The sequence below is a fragment of the Sprattus sprattus genome, assembly GCF_963457725.1.
Source record: "Sprattus sprattus genome assembly, chromosome: 5".
Classification (NCBI taxonomy): Eukaryota; Metazoa; Chordata; class Actinopteri; order Clupeiformes; family Clupeidae; genus Sprattus; species Sprattus sprattus.
The window spans coordinates 9,211,428-9,232,669 of NC_137924.1; the positions used below are offsets into that span (position 1 = coordinate 9,211,428).

General features: G+C 41.2%; 1 protein-coding gene across 1 annotated transcript; it reads left to right on the forward strand.

Moving 5' to 3' along the window:
• Window positions 1–1,318: 1,318 nt before the first annotated feature.
• LOC308365713 (mamu class II histocompatibility antigen, DR alpha chain-like) lies at window positions 1,319–20,584 on the forward strand (the record flags this gene model as incomplete). The annotated part of the gene is made up of 4 exons (XM_080839247.1): window positions 1,319–1,376; window positions 1,951–2,199; window positions 17,082–17,366; window positions 20,367–20,584. 4 exons carry the CDS (start codon window positions 1,319–1,321, stop codon window positions 20,486–20,488), a joined length of 714 nt encoding a protein of 237 aa, XP_080695373.1. The 3' UTR covers window positions 20,489–20,584.
• Between the last annotated feature and the right edge of the window lie 658 nt (window positions 20,585–21,242).

The following is a 21,242-nucleotide window of genomic DNA, read 5'->3' on the forward strand; positions in this document are numbered from 1 at the left end:
TGTATGAGGCCAAATCCTAGATACGTCTCTCTGTAAGAGTCTGTGCACTCACTGTGGGGACAGGAGTCAGAAAAGGCTGGGAACCACAGCCCTAATGACTGCTATGGGGACCTTCACCTAGACACCAGTGCTGTTAATTTCTTCTTTAGGTAATATCCCTTTGAGGCAAATTATCTGCAAAATGTTAGTGTGCTGATTCATAATGTTGGCAATTACACACATCATGCACAAAAATGATATATATATATAAATCATACGTCACCATTTTCTTGATTTACGTAGTTGCATTACAGTTTGTTTTCCTGTGCAGTCACACAAAAACCACTGTGCTCACCAGTGTGATTTGTAATTAGGTTGTTTATTAATAAGTGATGGAGGTTTGTGTTGTGAATACAGTTGGTGATTAAATGGTTAAACTGTTCCCTGTTTCAGTTTGGGGGAGCTGGCTCTGCCAGTGTGAAGCAGAGAAGTGAGATTTCTGATGTGTCATTTCTAGAGCAGGTTTGATACTTAAATATAAATCAGATACTGCAGCAAGCAAACTGCCTTCAATGTCAGACTGAATTTGGTAATAATATACATTTGGTAATAAACCACAGTTATCCTGAGTCTGTATGTCCAAGGTTGACCTCTGTGGTAAAATGTACAGGGCTGTTGGATATGCGTTTCTGATGCTGCCCCGATAGAACATGGTGGCAATGACATTCACGTTTGTTTGCATACTAAATGAGTAACTATAATGCACTTAGATATGAAAAAGTATGTTTGTTGAAGATGCTACAGATACTAATAATACTGTTGTAGTGCAGTTGGGCATCATTCAAAATATTTTTGATGTATTGGACGTCTTGCATTTAAACTGATAGTTCTATCCTAATAGATAAGACATGTTATCAACGTATCTGCTGCCTAATTGGAGACCCTTAATTCTGATTGAAGGTTTGGAGTACGGAACCATTATATCTCTTCCCTCTGCTTTGGTTTCAGAATGTATGCAGCAGGAAAAAACCTCAGTGATCATTTGATCAAATCAAAAGGTGAGAAACAGTTGGTGGTTTCATTGTAAATAGTTCATGAAAATAGAGAGTAAGTATATTGTTTGTCAGTAACTCACTAAAGACTTGACAGATATCCTACACTGAAATTTGACAGGGGTGTTCTCCCGGACACAGATGATGCACTGAGGAACCTGATTTTCTGATTGGTTGTTGGGTGAGCGTGTCTCAGTTGAGTTTATCTGTAGTCTGAGAGAGTTTGTCTTCCCTGTGCTCTGACTCTCTGTTCAACACTGAGACCCCTTCTGTTCCTGCATCCAAAGATGACTTTATCATGGATTGTACTGCTCCTTACTGGGATTATCTGCACAGAGACTAAGAGTAAGTAAACTGCCTCTTTTTAGTTCACTGGGGTTTTCACACTGAGAATGCTGAGGAAAGAAAACACTTGTGAATTATATGAGTACAAGTTCAATACTGCATAAAAAATGTAGTGGTGTGAGTTGTTCACATATAATCTCTGTGATACTGTTACTGCATCTCTGTACATTTCTAGACAATTTGTTCAGTTGGGGAAGAGTTGTTCACATATAATCTTTATGTGATAAAGTTACATTTCAAATTCAATTAAATGTGTGATTTAATTCTTGTATGGCTACAGTTCACCATGGATATAACTCCAGTATATGATGGTGATAGGAGTGGGAATATCATAGTGTGTACGCTGAGGATAGGCTGCAAAATATCACATTGAGATAATTTATAAATTGTCCTAATAAATGTCCTTGATGTCATGGTTGGTGAAGCTACTGAGGCTACTGAGATAAAATGAAATAATATGTATCATACCTCCACCGAGTTGTGTGGATTAAGTGTCCCTATCAAATACACATGTTGACATGTATTTTCTCAGCTTGTGCAGGGATTTTAAACTGTGTTTTGTTGTGTGTTCCAGTTGTTCAAGTGGACATTTTCCTGATTGGGTGCACAGACTCAGAGGGAGAGGACATGTATGGACTGGATGGGGAAGAGATCTATCACGCAGACTTCACCAAGGGCCAAAGCGTTATGACACTGCCTAAGTTTGCTGATCAGTTTAAAATGGTGGAAGGCATATATGAGAGAGCAGTTTCAAGACAACAAGCCTGCAAACGGACCTTGCAAGTAGCCATAGAAGCATACAAAAGTCCAGCAGTAGCAGAGTGTGAGTCGAAATAACATCACTGATTTTATTTTTCTTCAGCCAGTTTTAATCACTGGTAGACATATTTAAGGATAAAGCTGTTTCATGACATTACAATTTTCCACATAAAAATAAAAATCAGTACTGTTTTATGAAGGCATATTGACATTCTTCAATAGGTAGACTGTCATTGAGAGTTTGCAAAGTTTTAGGACACTCAAGCTAAACAACTGACCAAGTAGGCCAAACATTTTATTATATATATATTATGGCATGCCGTTCAGGAAATTAACATTTGAATATACAGTGGTGGCCAAAATTATTAGAACACCTGACAGATCTAAGAATAATTACCTTTTGTTTGCCTCCAAAACATGATTTAATTTCATAATGTTCATGAAACATGCAGATGGCTGTTCTGAGCACAACAAATATCAGATGAAGTGATTCCTACTGTTTTTATCCACTTTTAACTTTAATATGTGGTACGTCCACCTTTTGCAGCAATTACAGCAGCACATCTCTCTAGCATAGAGTCAATATATTTCTTGAGAACTTCAACAATGATGTTATCCCATGCCTTCTGCAACTCAAGCCAAAGGCTTTCCTTGGAATTTACAGTAGATCTGTCGAATTTATTTTCCAACTTGCCCCGAATTTGCTTGATGGGTTTGAAGTCCGGACTTTGAGAGGGCCGGTCCATAATTTTCAATGTTCCAGCAGATTCCTTGTCGCCGGTAGATCCGGCAATAGTTTAAAAAATGTTTAGGGTCATTGTCCTCTTGGAAAATAAATCCAGGCCCAATAAGACGTCTCCAAGAAGGAGCTCTGTGCCTCACCAGAATGTTGTGGTACACTTTTGTATCCATAATGCCATCAAATAAGCCAAAGTCACCTGTTCCTGAGGCTTAAATTGCACCCCACACTATAATACTACCCCCTCCTTGTTTAACTGTTGGCAAGAGACACTAATTTTTATATCTCTCCCCCTCACTTCGTGGAACATACACGCTTTGCTTGTTGCCAAACTATTCAAACCTGGACTCATCAGTACACAACACTTAAACCAATCTTTAATTGTCCATTTCTTGTGTTCTTTTGCAAATTTCAGGCGTAACACTCAATTGTTCTCTTTCAATAATGTTTCTTTGCTGCTATTCTGCCAAAAAGTCCTTCTTCTCCCAGTTTCCGACGGACAGTTCTTGAAGACACTGTTGCACCATGAGTCATTGTGATGTTGATCTCGTCACACAGTTCTTGTAAAGTCTTTCTTCGGTCCTGAAGACTGAGAATTTTGAGATGCTTCACTTGTGTGTCTGAGAGTTTCTTTTTGAAACCTCTCTCCTTTCGGTTCTGGTGCCATGGTGGTCTAAAGTGTACTTTACAGTGCTGGGACTGCATCTCAAGTCCTTGGCTATGGGGCAGTAACTCCAGCCAGCATCAAAAAAGCCTTTATTCGAACCCGTTGCTCACTCGTTAGCTCCTTCTTCACCTTAGCCATGTTCAAAGAGCAACATGTGCTTCAAGACTGCTTCTAGAGGCTTTGGATCTATACAATTTTGTGGTGTGGCCTCAGTGGCAAAACCCTGACGTTACCAATCACTTAATGAGCAGGATAGGCCTTGTACATTCAAAAGAATCGCCAAGCTGTCCTAAGACTCTTGCATCACCATCAATTTAACCACAATAACACCTGACAATGATTACACAAGTAATTTGGCTTCTTCTGTGCAGGAACTTGATTGTGTGACATTGACAGTGAAATAGGCCTAGCTTGTTTTTGTACGGAAAATGACCTAAATCTCATTATGATGGCTCTATTCTATGATTAATAGAGCATTATGATGACTTTGTACATATTGAATTAGTTTTTAGGGTATTTTAATGGCCAATTCAACAAAAACAACTGAAAACTCTTAAATATGTCTAGTGTTCTAATAATTTTGGCCACCACTGTATATATACAAAAGTCTGAATATATATACAAAAGTCTGAATATATATACAAAAGTCAGAATATATATACAAAACTCTAAATATATATACAAAAGTCTGGATATATATATACAAAAGTCTAAATATATATACAAAACTCTGAATATATATACAAAAGCCGAGCTGCTTGAATTCCTGCGCCAGGAGTAGCATAAAATCACCCAACGGCAATGTGAAAGACTGGTGGGGCCCTATCTTGCCGATCAGAAACGCAAGTAGGACGGCGCCAAGCGCAAGTAGCTGTGTGGGCGGCTCTATGGCGCAGTTGCTATTTTAACGGCGGAAAAAACACACTTGCGTCCAGCGCAAGTGTCAAAAGGGTTGGTCCAAAGGAGGTTACTCAGCCATAGGTGTGGTTTGGGCGTAATATGCAATAAACCAATCCGAGCGTCATTTCACATTCCCTTTAAGAGCGAGGAGCGCATAGTCCATAGCGGCTTGTTATTTTGATGGCGGAATTACCTGTTGGAAGACCGGAAAAGTTCACAGCCGAGGAGACCGACGTGAGATTTACACCAATTTTTTGCCAAGCCATATATAATTACAAGGAAAATAAAGTATTTACCACTTGAGGAAATCATTGTGATATCCATATCCAAGATATTTTAAAAATAGGCATACATCTAGCGTAGCCTACACATTGACCCAAATGATTCAGGTTAATTGAAGCTGCGTGACATTTGATTTATTGTATGGCTTTGTAAAAAGCCGGGAGATAGATATATATGGGGATGCGAGAAACCCTCCAAAAGTAAGCAAAGTCAAGCAAGCATGTCAAGATATTGCCGTGATTGTTTCTGCAACGGGGCACCCGAAAACGTTGCCAAAAACGCTATAATGACGTCCGGAGACGTGGGACATCCAAGCTGGAAGGTAACACACGTTCTCGTGCCTTCACGGGAGGTGGATCTGCCTCGACCCAGGATCTGACGGCAGCAGAGGACATCGCCACGTCTACCCTCGCGCCTGAGAGCCTGCAGGGATTTGGGGGCATGGAAATCGGCACCCAAGCCAGTGCACCAGCTGACCAAACCCAAGGTACATAAATAAAGTCCACATACACAAAGATGAGTTTACAAGATTTATAATAATACTGGCATTAAATAAATGCAACAAAGCCATACAATAAATCAAATGTCACGCAGCTTCAATTAACCTGAATCATTTGGGTCAATTGTGTACGCTAGATGTATGCCTAGTTTTAAAATGTCTTGGATACGGATATCACAATGATTTCCTCATGTGGTAAATACTTTATTTTCCTTGTAATTATATATGGCTTGCCAAACAATTGGTGTAAATCTCTCGTGAAGACGACAGAAGTAAAGTGTAGCCTATAGGTCCTATACTGTGCGGGCAAGCACATGCGCCCTTAAAATAGCGTTCTGAATACGCGTTACAGACTTTAGACATTGCGCCTCACATTAGACCAGCTTTTTTTTGGTCAATGGCGCACGGCGCACGGCGTTGTTTTGAAACTGCAAAATACCACTTGCGCCAGAGAAACGCCTTCTCTGTTCCGCCCCCGCCCATGTCGACGCAAGTTCATTTCGAAGCGCGCCTCTGGAGGGAAAATCGCGCTGTGCGCCGGGTGCAAGATAGGAATTATACATGCGTCGGTGACAATGTCAATTGCGCTGGGTGCAAGATAGGGCCCGTGGAGTGCATGCCAAGACACATGAAAGTTGTGATTTTAAATCAAGGTTATTCCACCAAGTATTGATTTCTGAACTCTTCCTAAGTTAAAGCATTAGTATTGTGTAGTTTAAAAATGAATAATGAGGTTGTTTTCTTTGCATTATTCGAGATCTGAAGACACTGCATCTTTTTTGCTATTATGACCAATTGTCATTTTTCTGCAAATAAATTATCTAAATGACAATATTTTTATTTGAAATTTGGTAGGAATGTTGCCAGTAGGTTATAGAATAAAACTAAAATGTACATTTTACTTTAACACATACCAATAAATAGTAAAACCAGAGAAACTGATAATTTTGAAGTGGTCTCTTAATTTTTTCCGCGGCTGTATATACAAAAGTCTGAATATATATACAAAACGAAGTCTGAATATATACAAAACGAAGTCTGAATATATATACAAAACTCTGAACTCTGAAGCGCTCAATCCGTCTTTGTCCGCCATATTGGATTGAGCGCTTCCTTTTAAATCAATGGTACCAAAATGTTTGTAATTACGTAATTTCTGCTTCATGAAATACTGTTTTTCTGTTATATTGTTCAATTTTGACATTGATTTCTCACTAGAAATGCAATAATAACACGTTTATTTTACACCGTTTGACTTCATGAAGGATATTTTTAGAGGCAATTTCTCCATTGACTTGACTGGGGTCTTGTCAAAACCTTCGTAACTCCTTGTTTTCTGCTTCATGAAATACTGTTTTTCGGTTATATGGCTGAAATTAAACATTGATTTCTCGCTAAAAATGCAATAATAACAGGTTCATTTTGCATCGTTTGACTTAACGAAGGACATTTTTACGCTTAAATGGGATACAACGTTTCCTCTCGTCAGACTTGACATTGGACAAAAAATGATTACCCAGAAATCCTCATTGCATATACCAATGAAAATAAGACATTATTCATTGAATTGAATAGTTTATTTTTTAATAGTTTCCATAGTTTATGTAGGATAAGCATATAATTGTGTTATAGATTGCTACTGACTATTTCCCTTCTACAAAATAATACTCACCATGACCTAGATAGGTTGGCCATTTCAAGGGTATAAATAACATAAGGTACTATATCGGCATACAACTAGTCATTAGTCACGGGTGTGTTTCCAGAAAGATGCCTGCTCTTAGTTACTTGCAGATATAGCATTTTGTGAAGCACCCGACGAGGCAAAATCCCGGACGATTTGGGAATCCCTGTGTAGCACCTGTGTTGTCTGGACTAGTGAAAAGAAGCTACACTCACGAAGATTCTAGAAAACTAGAGTTGTAAATAGTTAACACTTTATTTTGTACAGTTTCCTTGATGTAAAATTGAAAAGATGTGAATACGTTGCAGTCAGTGTATGAATGGGTGTGTGTAAATGTGTAGTATATGTATATTAAAGAAAAGAAAATAACAAAACCATGTAAATATGCACCAAAATGTACATTCAATTGAAACAAAGCAATAAAAGTAAATGCACTCTATATAAAATTCAGTATAAAAAAACAGTGTAACCCTTCAGTATGCTCAATCAAATACAATTTAACAAATCAGTGTGGAAAAACTGTATTATCAGTCACAATCAACAGTCCTTGTGTGTGTGTATGCAAAAAGGATTCGCCTTTCCGGTGTGTAAAGGTGAACTTATCTGTTCACGCGCAAATGTTGCAATGTTCGTGCTCCAACCGTCGAAGTTGAGGAAAACCTATGGTAGCTGGCCAGGCTACCACAGGTTACATGCTGCATGCGCGTGATATGAAGCTCTTGGGTAGCTCGCCATCTTTTTCTGAGTCTTCGTCAATCCAAATTTAAAACCAATCGAAGCTCTTCCTTCATCAAAAACGAATCAAACTTCACTCTTTTCTCATAAAACGGCAGGGAAGAAAGAAATACTTATCAAATAGAAAGGAAAATGTATCAATATCTTACTAAATTCAATTCTAGTTTAACTTTCTTTTATCAAGTTCGTGCCTACTCGTTTGCGTGGCTAGATTCAACGGATCTCCTAAATGAAAAAAATTCCCTGCGCATGCGCAGTGCACATGACTATTATTTAGCTGGGCTACACACTCCCCTCCTGAATGAGCATGCGTCCCTGCATGTGCCAGCTACTAGATATGGATTATCACTGGCAAATTATCACAATCATGAATTGAGTGAAGAACACTGTTAAAGCTTTCTAAAATAGTTTGTGCAAAAGAAATCAAAGGTTTTCCAAGTTGGGGATAATGGAAACGACCTGGGGGTCGTCGCATCCGTTCAGACCTATGCATGCTTTCTTCAGCTGCTTGTCTGTCAGTCTCTGAGGTTTCAGTATGGTTTTCAGTGTGGTTATCATCATTTTCTGCCAACTCTTCAGCAACTTCATGGCTTTCACCACTGGGGTCTGTTGTGCTTGGCTCTTCTGCATTACCCTCTACCAATGGATCGACTTCAGACACATCTTCCACCGGCATCAGAGCACTGTTCTGTCCTTCAGATGAATTCTCCAAGGGCACATCAGTCGTCTCTACTGCCGGAGGTTCAGTCATTGGGCAGGGCTCTTGCAGCATAAAAGGGGATGACTGACTGTCAACAGGTTGAGCAGCAGGTGCAACTCTGGTGATGTCATAGGTCCTTGTGAACCTCTTCTCAGTGAACGATGATGGGCCGAAGGATTCATCATCATCATCGTCAGAATCTTCATCACGTCCCTCGTCAGGGTCTCGAGAAGGATTTGCTCTGGTTCGAGGATGACGAATAGGCTTCGGTTCCGCTGGTTCATCATTCTCCTCAAACAAGTACCCGCAGGGCAGCAAGAGGTCGCGATGTAGGGTTCGAGTTGGGCCGTCTCCACCTACTGACTGGACCTTGTAGACAGGTAAGTTTCCCATCTTCTCCAGGACACGATAGGCAACAGACTCCCACTTGTCAGCTAATTTATGCTTATTTCGCAGGCGGAGGTTTCTAACCAGAACTTGATCTCCCACCTCAAGCTTGGATTCTCGCACACGCCTGTCAAATCGTTGCTTATTCCGGTCAGCCAACTTCTGAGCATTTGCAGTAGCAGTTTTGAAGCTCTCCTGTAAACGAGACTTGAGGCTCTGGGCATACTGGGAGTGCGACTGAGATTTGGCCTCTCTGACTGGCAAGTTAAAGGCAATGTCCACTGGTAACCTTGGGTGTCGACCAAACATCAACTCATACGGACTGAAACCAGTTGCTTCATTTCTGGTACAGTTGTATGCATGAGCGAGTGGCTTCACAAAATCACACCAGTGACTTTTGTCTTTGTCTTTCAGCGTACCCAACATATCCAGCAGCGTGCGGTTAAATCGCTCGACAGGATTACCTCTCGGGTGGTAAGGACTTGTTCGAACTTTCCTGATACCTGCTACAGCACAGAGTTCATGTATGACATGAGATTCAAAGTCCCTGCCCTGATCACTATGAAGCCGTTCCGGGAATCCATAGTGCACCAGGAAATGCTCCCAGAGACTTTTTGCCACCGTTCGCGCTTTTTGGTCTCTTGTCGGAATAGCAACAGCATAGCGGGTAAAGTGGTCTGTGATTACTAAAACATCTTTTATGTTGCGACTATCTGGCTCTATTGACAAGTAGTCCATACAAACCAACTCCATTGGCCTGGATGTTTTGATGTTTACCAAGGGGGCAGCATGTTCAGGCTGTGCTTTCCTCCTGACACATCGTCCACAGGTTTTCACCTTGCGCTCCACGTCGAACGACATTCTAGGCCAATAAAAGCGGGAACGCACTAAGTCAAGCGTCCTATCAATCCCCATGTGGCCCATATCGTCATGGAGACACTTGAGCACGGAGGTTCTCAACGCTTCAGGAAGTACAAGCTGATAAACAAGGTGGTCGTCACACTGGCGTTTCCTGTACAAGATGCCGTCTCTCATAACGTAACGCTTCCACTCCTTGATCATCAACTTGAGGTCGTGTGAGTGAGTATCCGGATCGCCAGACACTGAACACCCAGCTTCCAGAGCCTGGATAACACGTCCAATTATTGTGTCGTCTCTTTGGTGCTTGATCAAGTCCTCATCAGTGAAAGTAGGTATTAACACACATTTTTCAAACGCTTGCTCATCGCCATAAACATCTGGAACTGCATCAGCGCTCATGGCAAGAGATTCAACTAAGGTCACATCAGGCAGGTCATCACTACCTCCATCTGACAGATGACGGAGACAGGCGGCAGCAACAACACTGCAAGGTAAGTTGGTACAATCCTGCGAGGCCAGATGCTGCGATGCAAAATCCATGATCCTCGCACTCTCTTCGGTAGAAGCAGGATCGTCGTCTAGTGCATCATGGGGCATTCTGGAAAGAGCATCCGCATCCTGATTTTTGCTTCCGGGCCTGTACTTGATATTGAAGCTGAAGGTGGATAATGCCGCCAGCCAGCGGTAACCAGCTGCATCAAGCTTGGCGGAAGTGAGTACATACAGTATGTTAACGGATTGTTGTCAGTTACTACGGTAAAAGTGTTCCCATACAAATAATCCTGAAACTTCTCAACTATGGCCCACTTCATTGCCAAAAATTCTAATTTATGGGCTGGATATCGGGCCTCACTCTTAGACAGACCGCGACTCGCATAAGCTACAGCTCTCTGCTGACCGTCTTGTTCTTGATAAAGCACAGCTCCGAGACCAGTGGTGCTGGCATCAGTGTGGAGTTCGTAGGGGAGCTTAGAGTCAGCAAACCCTAGTACAGGAGCTGATGTTAGTCTGTCTATTATGCATTCGAAAGCTTGCTGGCATGCTGCCGTCCACCGGTCAGAAAAGGGTTCTTTGGGGTTCAGGTAGGTTACATTCTGCGAAGGTTTTTTGCGACATTTACTGGATGGTGGATACCCAACAGTCAGATTGGTTAATGGCTTCACTATCTTTGAGTAGTCTTGCACAAAACGGCGATAGTATCCAGAGAAACCTAAAAACGCAGTTCTTTCAAGGTCTGAGGCTTGGGCCAAGTCTTCAATGCACGGACCTTTTCTGGGTCCGTCTCAATTCCATTATGAGACACAATATGACCAAGATAACGGACACGTGACTGAAAGAATTTGCATTTCTCTGGAGACAGTTTAAGACCATTTTCTCTCAGACGCTGAAGTACAGTCAGCAGCCTTGCTTCATGTTCCTCTAAAGTAGCAGAAAAGACAATTAAGTCGTCCAGAAATACTAGCACCTCCTTTAAATTGATGTCCTTCATGCACTTTTCCATTAAACGTTGGAAAGTGCTTGGTGCATTTGTGGTCCCCTGTGGCATCCTGTTGAATTCCCAGAAACCCAAAGGACACACAAAAGCCGTCTTCTGTTTGTCTTCTTCCTCCATTTCGATTTGGTAGTACCCTGACTTCAAGTCCATAACGGAGAACCATTTGGACCCAGCGAGTGCAGAGAACGCCTCCTCCAAGTTGGGCAACGCATAAGCGTCCTTGATGGTGTGCGAATTTAGCTTCCTATAATCTACGCAAAGTCGAACATCGCCATTCTTCTTCCTCACTACTACAATAGGAGATGAGAAGGGGGATTCCGACTCACGGATTACACCAGCATCAAAAAGCGTCTTAAGGTGTTTTTTTACTGCTTCAAAGTCACGAGGATGGATAGGCCTGGGTCTTTGCTTGAAGGGGGTGTCATCTTTCAGCTTAATGCGATGCTTAACTTTGGTGGCATGGCCGAAGTCCAGGTCATGACGCGCAAAAACATCAGCAAAAGTATTCAGCTTCTGAGCAACTCTTTTTCTCCACTCCTCTGGAAGAGGGGAATCTCCAAAGTCGAACCTCAAGCTGGAACTAGTTGTCTGAGCACAGTTTTGGTAAGAACCTGAGCACATCATGCCAGACTTATCTGCCATTTGAGGATTTTCCAGGACTTGATGAGCAACGCTAAGCTGAGCAACGACACAATTGAGATGAAGTGTTATGTCATGATCAGTTTGGTTTCTAACCCATACAGCAAACTTGTTGGGTGACTTCTTAGGTAAGGTGATAAGACATTGATCAACAACAATTCCACCAGGTAAGGAAGACAGTGTGGGTTGTTCTACTAAAGCATATGGTTCAGAGGGAATGGCATTAATTCTCATGGAACAATCCAATGCAACTCTCTGACCAGCCGGTATGGTTTGTCTTGTTCTCCCTTTGAGTGTCATCAGTCCCACTCGTCCACTGGTGCTCTGACTTTTCCTTAGCTCAAGAATTTTAAGGATCTGTGCATAGCCATGCACTGAAGAATGCCTACCCTTAGCGCTGTGTCCAGGATATTCACTGTAGACGGTGTCAAGCAGATTTGTCCCAATAAGGATGGTTACTTCACTAGTAGAGCATGCATCAGGAACAACCAGGGCTAAAGTGGAAACTGGGTCTTCATTGTTGATGAATTCTTTTGGGAGTTTCACGCTAATCTCTACGTAGCCAAGATATGGCACAGACTGGCCATTGGCACCCTTTACCTCTATGAGGTGATCTAAAGGCTTGATTGGCTGTGCTGACAGATGATTGTTATAAAAAGAAAGAGACACTGTGGTCACTTGGGATCCGGTGTCTAATAAGCAGCTACAGTCAACACCGGAAATGTTAACCATGGCAGTGCACCGTTCACCTACTAATCTAGACTGTGGTTTAGATCTGGTTTTCACACAATGAGACTGTATGATAGGCTGACAAACAGTGTTTTGCTTGGGGCTACTAACACCTATTTCTGCTCCCATTTTCCCCCCAACAGAAGCAGACTTTAGTTTAAAGGTGGAGTGCTGAAAGAAACATTAAACTCCTCCCAAGCTCTTTGCTTCTCCCTCAGTTCCTTTTTCTTGGCGTCCACCAGTGCTGGATTAGGCTCATCGCTACAGGAGGGTGAGATATGACCATCTTGCCCGCAATTGAAGCAATACCAGGGTCTGGGCTTTCTATTCGCTTTCCCTGCAAACTGCTGTGTGGACTGCTGTGGTGTCTCTTGTTTGAAGTCTTTAGGTTTGATTCTCCTATATTTTTCTGTTTTGCTGCTAGCCCCTACATTTTGTTCTTTTGAAACTTTTAGAGAAGCTAACTGAGCTTGAAGGTCAGCTATTTGCATTTTCATTTTCTTTGTTTCTGAGGGGAGGTCAGAGGTAACAGAAAACATGTCAACCTCAGTGGCAAAAGGGTCACACACAGCATGCAAGTTGGACTGAGCTTTTGCTTTTGGAAAGCCAAGATGCTGTTTCATGCGGCTTGTTTGTCCTCCTCTGTCCGTAACAGAAGCATGAACTCAGATAGAGATGGTGGGTTATCTAATTTTCGCTCAAGCTGGAGATTTGTGATCAAGCTGTTGTTCCAGCAGCCTCTGCAGAATTGTTTCAGCAACTGGAGGTTAATTTGACTGGTATGTAGTCCACCTCTCTTCACTACTGCACAGAGAGAGATCTGTAGCCTATGTAAATAAGCAGAAGGTTTCTCGCCAGCTTTCTGATTTGTGTTCAAGAACTTTGCGAAGAGTTCGTCTCCATCGCCCACAGCAGCATAAGCAGAATCCAACAAACTCAAGTAACAAGCAGAACTCGCCTGAGGACCTAAATGCTTCACCATGGTAGCTGCAGGAGACAAAAGACTTTCAACAATTTTCCTGACCACCTGCAGATCAGGAAAGGAAGAATCCTTGAGGTAGAAATCAATGTGGCTTCGCCATGTTTCATAATCGACTTCCATTGCTGGAACAGGACTTTTCCCAGAGAAGGATCTTAATTTCAGAGAGCGATGCCTGGAAGAAACATCATCACCCTTCACTATGTGCTCGACGACTAATCTTTGGACCTCAGGGGTACTTAGCTGATCAACAGGTAGGCGTATGGCTGTTGCAGAAGTGGGCACTGAACAAGTCAAGATTCTGGGCGAAGGGCTTTGGGTGTTTTCTTTTGGAAAAGAGCAAGTTCCTTGAATTACATCCTCATCCTCATCTATCCGTATGGATACATCAGCCCTGTTTAAGTGACAACTTGGGGATTTCCCTAAGCTTACATCTTGTGTGGAAGATTCACCTTTAGTGGACACTCGGATTCTGGCTAACTCTTCAAGAAGCAATGCTTCAAAGTCCATGCCACCTAATTTTGCAACATTTTTAAGTTCTGATATATAGCTACTGGTAAGGCTAGATCCTAGAGATGTGGTAAATAGAGTTGACAGCAGCTTAATGTGATGAATCACACTTGGATCAGAAGGGGATATTTTGGAAAAAGGTAGATCATCCTTAAGTTTCTCAATAGCTGCGCCACTGTCGTACTCTACAACAGCAGTGTTCAGAAAAGCTGGATCTGGGCTATCGATCTGCAAGACTCTGCTTACAGTGCCATATCTACTTAGTAACTCAAAAATATAATCATCAGCCTCAGAATGAGACAATCCACTGACTAACACAGCATTAGGCACTTTGATGTTTTCAGATCTTATAACATCCATTTTTAAATGCTTAAATGTTAGGGCAACAAGTTCAAAATAATTTCTCGCAAAAAAAGGTGAGGAAACTGTACAAAACTAAAGCCACAACTCTCCTGGCTAGCTCGCCACTTTATGTAGAACCTGTGTTGTCTGGACTAGTGAAAAGAAGCTACACTCACGAAGATTCTAGAAAACTAGAGTTGTAAATAGTTAACACTTTATTTTGTACAGTTTCCTTGATGTAAAATTGAAAAGATGTGAATACGTTGCAGTCAGTGTATGAATGGGTGTGTGTAAATGTGTAGTATATGTATATTAAAGAAAAGAAAATAACAAAACCATGTAAATATGCACCAAAATGTACATTCAATTGAAACAAAGCAATAAAAGTAAATGCACTCTATATAAAATTCAGTATACACTTTAAAAAACAGTGTAACCCTTCAGTATGCTCAATCAAATACAATTTAACAAATCAGTGTGGAAAAACTGTATTATCAGTCACAATCAACAGTCCTTGTGTGTGTGTATGCAAAAAGGATTCGCCTTTCCGGTGTGTAAAGGTGAACTTATCTGTTCACGCGCAAATGTTGCAATGTTCGTGCTCCAACCGTCGAAGTTGAGGAAAACCTATGGTAGCTGGCCAGGCTACCACAGGTTACATGCTGCATGCGCGTGATATGAAGCTCTTGGGTAGCTCGCCATCTTTTTCTGAGTCTTCGTCAATCCAAACTTAAAACCAATCGAAGCTCTTCCTTCATCAAAAACGAATCAAACTTCACTCTTTTCTCATAAAACGGCAGGGAAGAAAGAAATACTACTACCAAATAGAAAGGAAAATGTATCAATATCTTACTAAATTCAATTCTAGTTTATCTTTCTTTTATCAAGTTCGTGCCTACTCGTTTGCGTGGCTAGATTCAACGGATCTCCTAAATGAAAAAAATTCCCTGCGCATGCGCAGTGCACATGACTATTATTTAGCTGGGCTACACCTGCCGGACGCATTTTTACGGTCTCAAAAAGAGGACATGGAGCCTGTGTGGCATGGAGCATTGCCCTGCTGGAAAAAACACTTCTCAGAGTTGGGGCACATTGTCAAAGCAAAAGGAAGCAAGTTTTTCTTCTGGGACAACGTTGTACTTTGCCTGGCTGAGGTTTGTAAAAGACCATAAGGATTGAAAAAGCGGACTTGAGGGTCTTCTAAGTTCGTCTTCTCTGATGAGTCCAATTTCACAGTAGGTGCAAGACTCTGTGGCTTGTAGGCCTCTCCAGGTCTCTGTCTAACCATCAGACGACCATGTGTTGGGCAAAGCTAAAAATTGGACTCAGAGAAGATGAACTTAGAAGATGACCTCCAGTCCGCTTTGGTTCAACCCTTATGGTCTTTTACAAACCTCAGCCAGGCAAAGTACAACGTTGTCCCGGAAGAAAAACTTGCCTCCTTTTGCTCTGACAATGTTCCCCAACTCTGAGAAGTGTTTTTTCCAGCAGGGCAATGCTCCATGCCACACAGCCAGGCCAGTAAAGGTGTGGATGGAGTACCACCAGATCAGGACCCTGTCATGGCCAGCCCAATTTCGAGACCTGAATCCCATAAAAAACCTCTGAAATGTGATCAAGGGGAAGATGGATGGTCACAAGCCATGAAAAGAAGCCGAGCTGCTTGAATTCTTGCGCCAGGAGTAGCATAAAGTCACCCAACGGCAATGTGAAAGACTGGTGGAGAGCATGCCAAGACACATGAAAGTTGTGATTTTAAATCAAGGTTATTCCACCAAATATTGATTTCTGAACTCTTCCTAAGTTAAAGCATTAGTATTGTGTAGTTTAAAAATGAATATGAGCTTGTTTTCTTTGCATTATTCGAGATCTGAAGACACTGCATCATTTTTGCTATTTTGACCAATTGTCATTTTTCTGCAAATAAATGATCTAAATGACAATATTTTTATTTAAAATTTGGTAGGAATGTTGCCAGTAGGTTATAGAATAAAACAAAAATGTACATTTTACTTTAACACATACCAATACATAGTAAAACCAGAGAAACTGATAATTTTGAAGTGGTCTCTTAATTTTTTCCGCGGCTGTATATATAATACAAATGGCTGCAGTAAATGAGTTTACAATGTTGCTCCTCATTGAGTTTTTTCATGATGTACATTTCATTGGAACACTCTCTCTCTCTCTCTCTCACTCTCACTCTCTTTGACACTTCTCTCAATTCAATTTCAATTCAATTACATTTTCAATTGAATTGGCTTTATTGGCATGAATGTGCGATACATTGTTGCCAAAGCACTTCAACAATAACAACAACAATAATAAAAAACAACAGTACAAATAATAATGGTAATACAGCAACAGATACATTCATTAAATAAATACAAAATAAAACAAATATACAGTGTATATTTATATGCAGATCTACTGTATATATAACTATACACAAACATATACTCTCTCTCTCCCTGACACTTCCCTCTCTTTCTCTCACTCTCTCTTTGACACCTCTCTCTTTGACTTCTATCTCAATCTCTTTGAGACCCATCTCTCACTCTCTCACTCCCAACTGAATGTCTCACAGCATATGAAAGGACTGCATGACAGCTACACTTGTCTCCCCCTCATTGTATGTTTCTCTTCTGTACAGTGTGTGTGTGTGTGTGTGTGTGTGTGTGTGTGTGTGTGTGTGTGTGTATGTCATTGGTCACTGATAATAAATCAGTGTGTGTTTGTTGCACAGTAATGTCTTCCTGTCAGGGGGACACCATTTCACTATTTTGTGTCGTCCCCAGCCCCCCCCATGAGCTCCATCTACCCCAGAGATGAGGTGAAGGTGGGCACTGACAACACCCTCATCTGCTACATCGCTGGGTTCTACCCTCCTCGACTCACTGTGAGGTGGACCAAGAACAACAAGAACGTGACCCAGGGAGTGAGCTGCAGTCAGCTCCGTCCGAATGTTGAACATGGTTCCTTCAACCAGTTCTTCACCCTGAAGTTCACCCCTCAGGAGGGGGACATGTACACCTGCACTGTGGAGCACTCGGCACTGGAGGGGCCCATGACAAGAGAGTTTGGTAAAACATTTTCCCTAAAGCATCGTGAGTTACTCTGATAGAAGGAGATGCAGCTGATCTTAGTAGAATGTGAACTAAGTTAAGACTCTTATGTGTTATATGGAATGCACATACTTACCGTATCAAAATAAAGGCTCAAACTAGTAGGGGTGCACGATTCAGAAAATGTCACGATTCGATTCGATACCGATTTTTAGGCACACGATCATTCGATTCAAAATCGATTTTCGATTCAAAAACGATTCTCGATTCAAAAAAATTGATTCACAGTATGTAAATGTTAGTGCTGTCAAACGATTAAAGTATTTAATCGCGATTAATTCATCGCAAATTTTATTTTAATGCTCTTATCATGGAAAAGTGGATTGGCTTGCTTTATGCAATGTTTTATTTTATTGAAAAACATTGCCAAACAGGGCGGTACAAAATAAAATTATAAAGTGCACATTTCAGACTCTAGTGCAGTTAAACCATGGCTTAATATTTTATTTTTTTCAAGTTTGCTGTGAACATAGAAGTCAGGCCTCTTATTTCAAAAACAATGAACCGTAACAGTTAGGTTAATAAAAGGTAAGCCTACTACTTCTGTGCTTTCAGCCAGCTGCCTGTTGACATTTTCAGACAACAGTGAAGCTCGCTTCTTTTGCACAACACAACTTTCACTGCACGAAAAGCAAGATTATCGGGCCCGTATACGCTGTGATACAGCCGCGAATGATCCCCATTCCTGGCTGATCGCTGACATTCCCCCGAAATATCCGTCTGCCGCATACGAACGGAATTTCCCGGAAAGGAACCTGCGAGGGGAGGGGGGTCGATGTGTTTAGCATTCTCACCTCCCGCTGACAGAGGTGCGAAATGCTCTTATTAGCATATTGACTGTCAGCAGTCTAGCCACACACACCCTGCTGCAGCCATTGGTTGAAAACGACAAGGAATTGAATTAAAACGTCTTGTGATGAGACAGAATGAGATTCTGTCTATAGATCAGCTTTCAACTGACAAAACGTATCCCCCTCCCATTTACAGCTATTGCCCCATAAAAACGAAATTAAAATGTACACAATAATAATTTAATTAGGGTTTTGTCTTTAGGGTTTTGCTCCGGGGTTATCACATTTCTTGATTCGCCTTCCGTTTTCAGAGTTCTGTCTTTAGGGTTTTGATTTCGTTGATATCACGATTCTTGCTTTGCCTTTCATTTTCAGAGTTCGGGGGTTGCAATGTACTGTCGAGGCTGTTCCACTCATATTCCGGAGCTCCTCTCTGTAATGTTCTTGAGATTCACTTTTGGCATGTAATTATACAGAGTCGGGCTTACTCTGATATTGAGATAGTCATTTCGCAACTAGGGACATGTTTGCCACTCGTAAACATCTAACCTGTGTCTTTTCAGGTAGATTTTGAAATCTTACGCGTGCTTCGCGAGATCCGAACCTGCGCTCTTCAGGTTAGTGGTACTGTGTGTACCTAATGGTGCTGTTTCTAACCGCTTAGCCACCTTTGCTGGTAAGAATCTAGCTAGTCGGTGCGACCAAGTACCTGGTTTATCATTCCTCCCTCCTCTGGGGTATTTCTCTTCTGTTACTGGAGCGTGCGAATTTGGAATTGTTTAGTGGACTTGTGTGACGTTTTAATTTTGTTTACGTAAAGGCGCCCGAGGCAACATTAGAAACATTAGACTCGAATAATAAACGTTCAATTTCTAGTCTTTTTTTACACGTAGTAAGTTTCAATAACACCATACCATTACATATCGACATTCACAGTGGTGTAGCGGTCCCTGGAGAAGTGGGTATACTCTTTATTTATTGATACAGCACAGGATAAACACCCTGTTTTGAGAAGTGGGTATACCCAATGCTGACTGAAAAATAAGTGGGTATACTCCGTATACCTGCGTATACACCGGACTACACCACTGGACATTCAAGGAGCAGAGATGAGACGTCGTTGTGTGGTGAGAACTGATAAAAAAAAAATCGCCTGCCTTCTGTTTTCCACGGTAGCTCGCATGTTATGCTAGAAATGGCTTAGCATGGGTGGGATGGGGAAAGATAACACCTTTCCATCCAGACGCAAATTTAGCTAGTTGGAATCTGTAAGTGGTTTCCATATATATATATATATATATATATATATATATATATATATATATAGTTGATCTCTCTTACGTATTTGACGAAGCAGTGAGTTAGCTGTCTTTCAATGTCTCTTGTCGAATTATCTCACATGTTTATGGTGGTATGTGTTTAAAAGTTTTAACTTAGGCTATGTGTAATGTTCCTAACTTATATATTATTATTTCACCTTAATGTTCTTGAGATTCGTTTCTGGCATGTAATTATACAGAGTCAGGCTTACTCTGATAACAGTCATTAAGAGTCGTTAACAGTCGTTTAGCAACTTGGGCCATGGTTGCCAGTAGTGGGGATCGAACCTGTGACTTTCAGGTTTTTTAAATCAGTGAAGCAGTGACGGGGTGCCTCCCCTGGCGGGGGGGGGGGGGGGGGGGGGAGTTGTTTTCAACCCAGGTAAATTCAATTTACATAACACAACGGCCTGGCCAAGGGGAAGGGGTGGGGGGGCTTTCACACCAATGTGGGCTTCTACGGCAATACACAGGGTCGAAGACTGTCGTAAATCCCACATTTCATGCAGTGTTTTAAAGGTAAACTTTCTATTCAGAAGCTTTTTATCAACCATTTCGCCGTATCGCGCTCACCATGACTCAAACCGTAAAGTTAGCCTACTACACAGTTTGCGAAGCCAAAAAGAACGTTAATCTTAAAAAATAAATAATAATAAATCGGAAGCACTTGAATCGCGATACGATTGTGAATCGATTTTTTTGCACACCCCTACAAACTAGAGATAATCAATCACTTCAGTCCAACTACCATATTACCATGCAAGGTTTCTGGGCCTATTTTCTTACAATGTATGTGTGTGTGTGTGTGTGTGTATTTGTGTGTGTGTGTGCATCTGTGTCTTCCTCAGATGTTGAGGTGCCAGAGCCCGGTATTGGTCCCTCAGTGTTCTGTGGAGTGGGTCTGACTCTGGGACTGCTGGGAGTGGCTACCGGAACATTCTTCCTCGTCAAGGGAAACCAGTGCAACTGAAACAGCATTCTAATGTGGCTTTCTATTCATTCCCATCAGATGACAGGGATGCAGATTGTTTAAACTTTAAAGTACATGTTATTATTCTAGGGAAGATGTAATAAACTCTGAAAATCAAGTGCCAATGTTTGCTGTGGATTTATACTGTCTATGAAGCTCAGTTACTCCAGTCTGTGTACAACTTTATTCATAGCTTGTAGATACACACTTGGCGTATGATTTTTTTCCTGGAAAGTAAGATAAAATATTTCCTGTGATTTGGCTTGGTGATTTTATAAAGTTACTTAAAGCAAAACTGTATGAGTAGCTGCATGAGACACACATTCATTCATCAGTGAATTGATTTTAATGTATGAATTAAAATAAACTTTGCTAAATATTTTATGTCAACATTAAAAGTTAGAAAATAAAATAATTGATTTTATGGTTATGGTTTTATTATTGGGTTCAAAATGTGCAGTCATCTGTAATATGTGTTCAATAACTGGGCCAAGACGCTAGCAATGCCACATAAATATGAGAGCACAGATTCCGATTTGAGTGCTTTCTATGTACTTTATGTTGCTTCGATATATAATACAACACAAAACAATTGCCTACTATACACATATGCAAAGTTTACAGTTAAGTTCAGTGAGTGAGTTATTGCGCTATATAAATTAGATTGAATTCAATTCAATTCAATTCAATTACAGTTTTTTTCACAAATGCTTACACACATTTTCTGATTTTATTTTTTAAAAGCACTACGTAC